The 11,004-nt window shown below is 41.9% G+C and overlaps 1 protein-coding gene across 2 annotated transcripts; it reads left to right on the top strand.

Annotated features, from left to right (window-relative positions):
* The first annotated feature begins 9,086 nt into the window (after positions 1 to 9,086).
* On the top strand, positions 9,087 to 10,167 carry LOC113831260 (prostate and testis expressed protein 4). 2 transcript variants are annotated; one of them, XM_027412211.1, is made up of 4 exons: positions 9,087 to 9,138; positions 9,249 to 9,272; positions 9,562 to 9,702; positions 9,974 to 10,167. In XM_027412211.1, exons 1-4 carry the CDS (start codon positions 9,087 to 9,089, stop codon positions 10,165 to 10,167), a joined length of 411 nt encoding a protein of 136 aa, XP_027268012.1. The 2 variants fall into 2 exon arrangements, with proteins under 2 accessions (XP_027268012.1, XP_035299992.1); XM_035444101.1 differs by lacking the exon at positions 9,249 to 9,272.
* Positions 10,168 to 11,004: the final 837 nt, after the last annotated feature.

Below are 11,004 nucleotides of genomic sequence, written 5' to 3'. Positions count from 1 at the left end.
TTTCTTGAACAGATTTAGACTCCTTTTTAAATTTGCCCTACTAATATTTTTCTTCCTAATATTCCATTCTCAGAAGCATCTGTATCTTTATACCATCATTTGCTTCTGGCTTTGATTTGTTTAATTCTATTGAGAAGCATTTACCTCCACTCAGATCAGACTTAATCTTCCTAATCCCCAGTTCCCATGTTTATAGGAGGAAAACAAACAAAAGCTAAAACTCACCAGTTTACTTTTCCTACTAGAGTCATGAATTTGTCTTCAACTATTCAAGCATGAAGCAGTTTAATCAGCTGAGGATCATAGGTACTTGTGGGATGGCACAGCTTTCCCCTCTCCTTTATGAGATAGCATCCTATCTCTAGAGATGTGACTGGACTGACTGGCAGTGTCTCCGCTAACACTACAAAAAATGACCATGCAATGACTTGATACCCATTCCACAGATACTGGAAATAGTATTTGATGTCCAGGAGTTTTCAGTTTTGAAACAACTTGCCTAGACTCAACAACCCTAAAAACAAACAAGCAAACAAACAAAAAACTATTGTGTAGAGATGAGGCTGAAATGTTTGACAATTTTACCAGAGTCTAAAGCGGTGGCGGTACCTTCCATGATGAGGTTTTGGACTTAATCAGAAGAGAAAGTGATGATCACAGCCAGCTGCAACCTGCAGGGATCACATAACCTGCAGCCTCAGGTCCTGGCACTATGCCTTCCCACCATGATGGGTTAGACCCTCAAATTATGAACCCAAATAAACCCCTCCTTCCTTAAGTTTCTTTTGTTAGGCATTTTGTCAGAGCAGAGAGAAAAGCAATCCAAATAGTTTACCATGCAACTTCATCCTTTTGGCGTTCTCCATCCTAGCACAATGTCTCTTCAGGGTTCTTTCTCTTGAGTTACAAAAGAGAAGTTTCAGAACTCTTATTTAGAGATCTAAGGTTCTTTTTTTCTCTCTCTCCCTTTATTTGCCTTTATGTAGTACAGTGGATCCTATAATCTATTTGGAATCTGAAAGTTCACTATCAGGCAGATGACATATGAATAACCTAATGATGAAAGTAAGTCTTCTCCCACTGTCTACACCATGGCATAAGGCAGAGAGAACTAACCATATCAAGACTAACATCAGCCTACAATCCACACTGCCAGAGAAACTGATAAACAAGGAGGATCCTAAAAGAGACAAACTTTGTCCCCTGGAGAAGGGGAAAGGGTCACCATCCCCTGAGCAATTGAGAGCATGGGAAGAGGGGGGAGGGAGCTATGAGAATGAGAAGGGAAGAAGAGGAAGGATGCAGAGGTCATGAGGGAGCAGAAAGGTTGAGCTAGGTGTAGATTAGAAGAAAGAATATGTGATAGGTAGGGTTTAAGTTGGAGGGATGGTAGGGGAGGGAGAAGGGAACTGGGATTGTCATGTAATTCAATTGTGTTTGTAACTCAAATAAAACAAAAAAGAAAAAAAGACTAACATCAGCCAATATTAATCATAGGTATGCGTTGTTCTCGTCACTGTGCTCAAGAATTTATCTTTTAACCCCCACTATTTCCCTATACAAGATATGAAACCCAGGTGAGAAGTGACTTTTCCTAAGAACTATTTAAAGGAAGCACCAGCATTTTCCCTTACTGTGGCCATACTGGCCAAACATTGTTTCCTCAAAAGCATCTCCTTATCTGTACATTTTCACCCTGAAACTGTCCCAGCTGTCCTGTCTCAGCATCCTGAATGTGGAGTCCCTGTTACTATGACACTAGCACAATGCATGGTGACTTAATTACTGTCTCCCTGCTCTGCTAGAAACAGGGGGTGCATCTGTTTCCTCACAGCTCCCCAGAACCAGAAACATAGTTGTGGGGATTAGCATATTTAAAACAAATGGATGAGGAAGAGATGTGAGAACATCCTTTAATGCAGAGAAGTTGGCATGAGGGTTGGACATTGGCTTTCAAGTCTTAAGGAGCCCAGTGTGGTGCCAATGTTTAAAGACCTTAAGAGGTGCTTCAGCTGCAGTGCTTGTCATGCTGGGTAGGGAACTGTGGCCAGATTGTGAGTTACAGTGGTATTTCGCAAATCCTTATGTCAGTCTTCAGTCTAGTTTTTCATTTGAAAGACAACTTCCAAAAAGCAAATGTATTGCTATCTGTGCAAAGATTCCCTCTCTTTCCCCTTCTTTTGTTTTTTCTTTCCCACCTCATTCCCCTTTTTTTTTCTTTTTTAAAGACATGTTCCTACTTTGTAGCCCCAAATGACCTGAAACTTATTATTTAGCCCCAACTACCTATGAACTTATGACTATCCTCCTTCTTTGTCCTTTTAAATGTTGGGATTATAGGTGTGAGACACTCCAGAGCTTTCTGATTAACTGACTTTATTCTGGGGGTTCTTCTTTGTTTATTAGTTTATAATTATTATACACAATAGTGTGTTTCATTCTGACATTTCTACATTTATATAATGTACTTTGATTAAATCCATCTCCACTACCTCCTGGTGTCCCTCTTATGTGCCTGTTGATATTCCTCTCTGTCAGTAATTTTTCTACTTTCGTGCCTTTTGGGGGGGTTAGTTTGCTTTGGTGGACAAATAAGCTTAGTTGGGGTTGCATGTATGAGCATGGGTGAGGGATTATTTACAGGAGCATGGGCAATGTTTCAGTGACTATATGATTGAAGAGTGCTTACCCTTGCCTCCTAGTATGCATTAACTGCCAGAGATCAGGGAGACATGGGACCTTGTGAGCCCTTCTGAATCCATTACGGACTGTTGCTAGGCCCAGTCTTGTGCTATCTTGCAAAGGTGATGACAGCGTTGTGAGTTCATGAGTGCAGTGGCCATGCCTTCCTGGGAAGCTAGCCTTCCACAGGATGCTTCTCTTCTCTCTAGCTCTCACTTTCCCCTCCCCTTTCCTTTCTGTGATATTTCCTGAGCCTCAGAGGGGTGAACAGTATGTATGTTCCAGTTGTAGCTGAGCATTCAACAGTCACACATTCCTAGAGTGCTCATCAGTTTTGAATCTTTGCAAGTACTGTTGTCCACTTCAAAAAGAAACTTAGATCTAAGTTTCTCTGTTGAAATTCTGTTGAGACAACCAGCTATTAGTTTTTCTAATATGTGCTAAACTCTCCAACTGTTGTGTTTTCCTCCACCTGTGTAACCATCCCTCCATTTTAATACCTATACAATTAATATTTTTCCCATAAGTAGTTAGACAGTGAGCATGATGGATGTTTTCTGTCATTTTTTTATGAGTCCATATACTCATTTCAGAATGTCTGAGAGATTGACACTAGCTGCTTTGAAAGCATACACAGTGTCAGTCCATGCTCCAGAAGTTGGCTCTCTTTTGTGCTTGGCTGTTCCTCTGCCTCAGATTCATCACATCCCACACTGCTGTGGGATGATCTAAGAATGAATTGATACACAGATTTCCCAGCTTTCTGCTTGTGCTTCATAAGCACCACTCCAGGATGTTTTTCTTCTAAGTAGATATTAGAATAAAGGGCTCTGTAACGATAACTCTTTCTGCCAGCTGCCTGAGTTCCCCAGCCATGCTATGGCTCCCAAATAACACACAGAGTCTTATGTTAGTTACAATGCTGCTGGCCAATGACTAAGATTTCTTATATGCTAGCTCTACCTTAAGTATCAACCATAACCATTAACCTATATATTTTATTAAGACTTATCTTATTGAGGACGACCCAGAATGCATCTTCACTTCACGGGATCTCATGGCAACAGCAGTCTCTACTACATTTCCCAGAATCCTCCTCGACTTCTAGCCCCACCCACCTTGCTTTCCTATTGGTCAAAAGTGCTTTATTTATCAACCAATAAGACAAACATATACACAGAAGGACTTCCCCCATCAGAGCTGGTTATCAGATACACTTCTGTGTCATTTAAATGCTGTTTTTGATAGTTCATGCTTCTCTTTGCTCCATGAGGATCCTTTTTACATATCAAATTATGTTGTATGCTCTGAGTTTACATGTTGAGCTCTCATCCAGTATATTATAAAGTAGCCATATTTGATGATATGATCTTTAGAGGGGCCGTTATGACTAAATGGGGACATATGTGTGGCACCTAACTCAATGACTAGTATCTCTAGAGAAGAGAACAGAAACTGGGGATTTGCACATAGAGAGGAAAAGACACAGCAGGTGTCCATCTGCATGCCAAGAAAAGGAGCCTCATAAAAGCTGACCCTGTTTGCCCCTTGATCTTGGACTCCGAGCTTCCTCAACCAGAGGAAAACAGGTTTCTGTGGTCTCAGCAGACAGTTCAAGATGTTCTGTCATGGCCCTAGCAGACTAATATGGAGAATTGTCATGGATACCTGAATGCCACGTTTAAGGGTTGTGCCTGTTTGTTATGAGGGTCACTGTCTGAGTCTGAAGCCCTCTCCTAGGGCCTTGCTGAGGGAAGAGCTGAGTGTTTGTTCCATCTCTGGATAGGATACCATGGCAGTACATGGGACTGTGCTTCTGGGACAACACAGCAGGATTGGCAGGCCTGGTGCAGCACTCTGAACTTGGGAACTGCCTGACTCTGGGTTTGGGCTGGGATCAGGTTCTTTTTTAATCTTTCTGGACCAGAGCTTATGGGTATTCTAGAAGAAAACTACCTGGGCCTCAGAGCTTGCCCCTAAGAAGAGTGGTACTCAGAGGCTCTCAGAACACCTTTAGGAGAAGGAAGGCCTGAGATGAAGCAAGGCTCCAGACACAGGTGTGGAGGTCCCTGCTGACCACAGCCCTGAGTGTGTCTTTGATTACTCTGAGGTGGACAGGTGCAGCTCCAGGCTTCTCTCCATGACTAATAGTTAAGCTAATCTGTTTGTTTAGCTAATCTGTTTGCTCAACTATCTGAGAGAATTCAGCCTGTTCTGATTCAGCCTGTTCTGAACCTCAGCCCAGACTTCAAAGGCTGTCTGGAAGAAATTGTTCTTTATTTCCTGCCCACTCCAACATGCAAACCATATTGAAGCCGTGTGACCCTTTTCAGACAACTCCTACAGCTATCTCCCACTGCCAGGTTCTTTCCTTTCCCATGCCAGACTGTCACCCATAGGCCTTGGGCTACTACCCCCCACAACCCCAGAATCTCAGAGAGATGACCTCTAAAAGAGCTCTCTAACTGAAATATCTGAGTCTTACTCTACTTTTTTTGTTAAAGATAAGGTCTCATTCTGAAGCTCCAGCTACCCTGGAACTCACTATGTAGGCCAGGCTGGCCATGAAATCACAGCAATCTCCCTGCCTCCATCTCCTGAATGCTGGGTTTAAAGGTGTACACTACATTTCCCAGCTCTGAGCCCTACTCTTGCTAGGGTTCTATGTGTCTGCTGAGTATCCAAAATGACAAATATCCTATGATTGCACATCTCTTGTTTCCCCATGCTTTGACATAGGAGAGCAAGGTTGACCCAGCCTTGTGATCACTTCTCCAAAGAACAATGTCCTGAATTCTTTACAATGATGCTGCATGTCAGTGGTTCTTTTTTGCCCAGGATCCTGGGCTAGAAATCTGTGGAAATGGAAGGTCTACCTAGTTATTCTTAGGAATATTCTATATGTCTTTCCTTGAGAAGGAGATGTAGCCCAGAGTCATGCTGTGGGTTTCTTCCCATTCCCTCTCGCTGACTGTACATACTTCTATGGGAAGAGTGCAAGGAACACTTGTAACTGAAGCTGTGATAGGAGATGGAGAACTGCTTGTGAGCTCTCTGAGTATGGTGGCTCCAACCAGATGGAGAGCTTGGAAGACTGGAGGTCATGCATTAGGACAGTGAGAGTCGAGTCAGGCAGGGCAAAGCCTCTCACCCTGGCACACTGAGATCCTGCTGTCTCAGACCAGGCAAAGATGCAGGCAGGAGTCATCGAAGGAGCCTTGCAAAGAAACCTTCCTGAGGAAGTTAAGTGCATTTGTTTTGGGCTTCCCTGAATTCCATTTACCAAGTGAATATGTGACAACACTATGTCAGGGATGTGGTAGACATGACCCGTGAAAAGAGGTGACTCAGAATCCCTACCTAAAACTAAATTTATTACTCCAGACTTTCCTCACCTGGTCTCTGGTCTGATAACAAATGGACATGGACCATGATCTGGTTCTGCCCTTGTGTTTTGGTGACATTTTAACTGACTCATATTTCTCATGTGTAAAATAGATGCTATACTCTATGGCTTTTAATCCTAACTCCCTTATTTTACACAGATGACAAAATACTATTATCCATGGTACCTTTACACCACCCAAGCCTCAAGGAAAGGCCAGGATGATTCTGGAAGTTGAGATAAAGAGTTGCAGAGGGCATTTTGGACAGCAAGTCTCCTCTCTGAGAGAAGGAGAGTGGTCTTCAAGTGTCACAAGACTGTCTATGGTCCAAACAAGCCTGGCTAAAGTGAATGGTTTCAAGGGCCCTTTACAGGGGTTCCCTGACTATTGGTTTATGAAACACTTTCTCAATTCTAGGTCTCAGTTTCCAGAAGGGATAGTGACTTCAGGGGGTAATTTACAAATAATTCATTAACTGTATATGTCAGAACCACACATTTATTAATATATCAACAATGTTAACATAGAATTGTGATATATGTAAGGAAATAATATTGGATGGAAAGATAGTAAGTATATTTTTTTCTCCTCAGAATTAGAGACAGAAAGATGATTTTCATTTACTTTTTAACAATTTGGGTATAGTTCTAAATTTTCTATTATTCTTATTCCTAGAAAATATTCCAAGTTGTCCATAGAAACTACAGAGGAACAAGGTTGGTTGGAGTCAAGCTTTCCATCAACATGTTTAGTGCCTGGACATCTATGACACCTTTCTGGGCTGAGACAAGGGGTCTTTTGCTGGGAGGAATGAGCTTGATGCTCTTAGCATGAATCCTCTGGTGCTTATGTCTCTGGACTCTGCTGAGTGAGACCTCTCCAAATGTGAGACCCCTGAAAAGGGTACTCAAACCAAATTGGGAATTCTCTCTTACAATGGTCTATAAAATCCAGAGGGTCAAGCCAGGCTCATGGAGCCTTCTAGTATCAGTGGGACCTGCTGGTAACTTTTGTCTCCTCCAGGCAGAGAGAAATTCAGCTTTACTTGAGAAAGCCTTCCCATTATCTCTCGATCATCATTACTGTGATCCTACAGTTCAAACCATAGAGTGTTTCAGCTCTGGGAACCTGACTCTAGACTGTAAATGTAGAGCCATACTTGAAAGGTAACAGTCAGTTGAGTCACACAGGTGTGTAATTTTCTTGTCTTGATGAAAAACCATTTCATGTCTAACACCCCTTAGTCTTCATCAGTAAGACTAGGTCAGTCATTTTTTGTGTGTTTTGTTTGTTTGTTTGTTTTCGAGGCAAGGTTTCTCTGTGGCTTTGGAGACTGTCCTGGAACTGGCTCTTGTAGACCAGGCTGGTCTTGAACTCACAGAGATCCTCCTGCCTCTGCCTCCCGAGTGCTGGGATTAAAGGCATGAGCCACCAATGCCCAGCTTAGGTCAGTCATTTCTTTTTGTTGTTGTTGTCGAATATTTTTTCCTTTTTTATTTAAATTAGAAACAAGCTTTTTTTTTTTTTTTACACGTCAATCCCAATTCCCTTTCCCTCCCCTCCTCCCCTGCCCCTGACTACACCCTACCTATCCCACACCCTTTCTGCTCCCCAGGGAGGGTGAGGCCTTTCATGGGGGGAATCTCCAAAGTCTGTCATATCTTTTGGAGCAGAGGCTAGACCCTCCAGTTGTGTCTAGAAGGAGAGAGTATCCCTCTATGTGGGTTGGGCTCCCAAAGTCCATTTGTGTACTAGGGATAAATACTGAACAACTACCAGAGGCCCTATAGATTAACCAGTAGGTCAGTCATTTCTAACCCACAATACTGTGAGAGAATTCAAAGACGTAAATGGGCAACATAGTAGAGAATGTGTAAAGCTGAACAAGAAATTGTTAAATCTCCATCTCCCCATCACCCAAGTACAAGTTCCTAAGTCCTAACAACTGCCTCTGATATTGGGCACACCTGTAATAGTTCTTTTTCACCTTTAGAGTCACAGAGGCACAGAGTAGGTGAGCAGGACCCTCAGGCTTCTGTCTTAACTGTGTGTTCTAGACATGGAAAAGAAAATGGGGGTTTCAACATGTGAAACCAGCATCTAGAGGGGGGGATGGTGCAAAATGAACACAAGTAAGAAAAGCTATGGGCTCACAAATTTAATTAGGTACTCTGCAGGGAAGGCAGAAAAAAGGTGGTCAGAGAGTTGTGCTCTTTTATCTCTATATTTGTGGCTTTGCTGAGAAGGTGGAAGCTGATACTAAAATGGGGGCTGCCAGGAAACCGTAACCTCCCTTGAACTCTCATTGACTTACTTTCTACACACCAATCCACACATACCTCTTTTCAGGTGTTAGTCTCTTCCACTGTCATCATTATAGTCTTTGTCTTCCTCAGAAAAAAAAGAAAAATGAATGGATTAGGGTCATGAAACCTGACATCTTTCCTTCTGTCTCTTGTTTCTTTCCCCCCAAGACTGTTCTGCCCTCTCAGAGAGAAGCTGAGCAGTCAGACCACAGATGGAGTGTTAGTCTCATCTGTGTTAGGTCCTGTTGTAATACTCTGCAAGGAACTGAGGGCCTGCTAGATGTAATGCACAGGCAAGTCAAGAAGACTGGTCTCTGAAAGGGACTGTTTAAGTCACTTACAAATACTTTGTTACTTTGGGTTTATCATATCTGAAAGGATGTCATGTAGGTGCAAAGCTAAGGTGTTTTTCATCCAGCTTTTAAAAAATCAACACAAGTAAAATAAAGAGGCAAGAGATTCTGTTTCCATATGAATCAGCATCTTCTGACTGATTTAATAAAATGACACAGGGTGTCTGGGTAGGATGAGTTCCAAGTGGTTGGAGGAATACAAACACAGACAGAATGTACCCTCTTCTTGGAACGTTATAGAGAAGATTCAGTCAGTTTGACCTTAAATTTATGATTCTTTGATTCTACTGGGATGCCTGAGGGCAGTTAATGGGAATAAATATAGCTGGAACCTCCTGTTGTCAGAAGGAGGCTCAAGTATGTCTCGCATACTTCTGCTGGGTGCATCCATAGTTCTCCTCATGGACACAGGTAAGGCCTGGAGAGAGAGGACAATGATGGGTACAGGAGGAAGAAATTACTGTACTTGGCTATGGGGTTGCTATGAGATGATTTAAGGTGAATTTTTCTTCTCTTCACAGGAGACAGAGTGCTGACATTAAACTGTATAGTATATTTGGGTTGAATTTCTTGGAAAAAAATCATACTACCACGAGAGGAGGAATGCTTTCTCTCTTCCATGCTGTCCCTGTCCACTCCATGCTTACTACTCCAGAGTCTTCTTTCTCTAGTTTTGATTTGTGGAAGGGTGGACAATTCTTGGAGGGGATCACTGATAAATCAAAGGGGGTGGGCAAGAGTGCCAAATTTCGTCTCATGGGTTTTGTATAATCTTAGCTTTATAAAGTAGTTATTTTCCATAGATCTAACCTTTAAGACCTCTGTTTCCTTTAGTGATTAGATATTGCAACTTATGTAATCACTTTGATGGAAACAGATGCCTCGGTGGCATGAGGAGATGCTGGAAGTTTAACCTGCTGCTGACCAATAGGTCTTGTACCACAGAAAACTTTTATTTTAATGACCGTATCACAGGTAAGATAGTCTTTGGGAGACACACACAAAAATGTCTTCGATAGCACCTGTAATTTCCGGAGTTAAGGTGCTGAGGGGGCCAGGATGCCACGGGTTCTAAAGACTCAGACCAGAGCATAGGTCTATTTGGTGGAAAGCACCTTATGCCTTACTGTGGCTAGAGGTAAACAGATGAGATGTAGCTACAGCTTTGGGATCACACTACTCATAGGAAAACTGACTAGGTTCTGGAGGGAGGCATGGTGATGACATTTGCTTTTCTTCTCTTTAGGGTTATATCTTTTTCGTTATTCAAGACTGTCCTGTAAACGCTGTGGACAAGGAATGTTTCAAGAATTCCATGACCTTCTGAGAGAAACATTTTGCTGTATTGAGAGGAACTACTGTAATGATGGCCTCACCACCTTAGAGACCTCATCATTATATTTTGAGGATATAAAGGAGAAGAAAGAGTTGAATGACTGACAATAAAATAAGTCTTAAATAAAATATAAATACGTTGTGTCTCTGTGGTCTTGGCATTTATAAAAACCCCATACTCCTTTCTATGCCCGTAAATATTCCCACGCAAATGCAGTATTATCAGTGTTTCTGTTTCAATTAATAAGAAAGATAAAAGTCACAGGTCACACAAACCCCAGTTCTGTCTTCTGGTCGCTGTTCTAGTTTTGGCTCCTTAGTACCTTCTGGTAGTTTGCATTCACCCTCAGCTTTTGATGCTTAACAATGTTAAAAGCACAATGCAAAGGGGGTGTTTTTTTTTTTTTCTGATGGAGCTTCTTACAGAGGATCAAGAAAAAGGAGAGTGCATAGAAACATGGTCAAGGAATTATATTTTCAGAGGAATGGCTGGGGATAGAGATTGGGATGGAGGAATAGTTTGTGTTACTCAGAGATGGAAAGGCAATGTGAAGTTAGAGGACTTTCTGAAACTTAAGAACAAATAATATTCAGTGTATTTGATGAAGTCCTAATGCCTTCCATCATTTTTTGGGGGGAAGTAATTTGGCTAGAGCTCCCCCTGACCACTCCACTCTTGGCCATGGTATTTCTAATCATTTTATTGTGTTCTCATAGCCAAAGACAAGTATGTCAAGAAGAACAATTGGCTTAGTGTTAGCTAACTGCTCGTTTCTTAAGAGGCATATGTGAGATACCCAGTCTTCAGAATATTTAAATATTATCTTGAATTTAGTGAATCAATGCTAAGAGGTAGGTTTCATCTATCAACACAGCTTTGTAACAGAAAATGTAAGAAAGAATTTCAGGGAACTCTTGTAATTTATAAACATAGTTAATCAT

The sequence above is a fragment of the Cricetulus griseus genome, chromosome 4 (assembly GCF_003668045.3).
Source record: "Cricetulus griseus strain 17A/GY chromosome 4, alternate assembly CriGri-PICRH-1.0, whole genome shotgun sequence".
NCBI classification, from domain to species: domain Eukaryota; kingdom Metazoa; phylum Chordata; class Mammalia; order Rodentia; family Cricetidae; genus Cricetulus; species Cricetulus griseus.
This window is presented reverse-complemented; position numbering and strand designations above follow the sequence as displayed.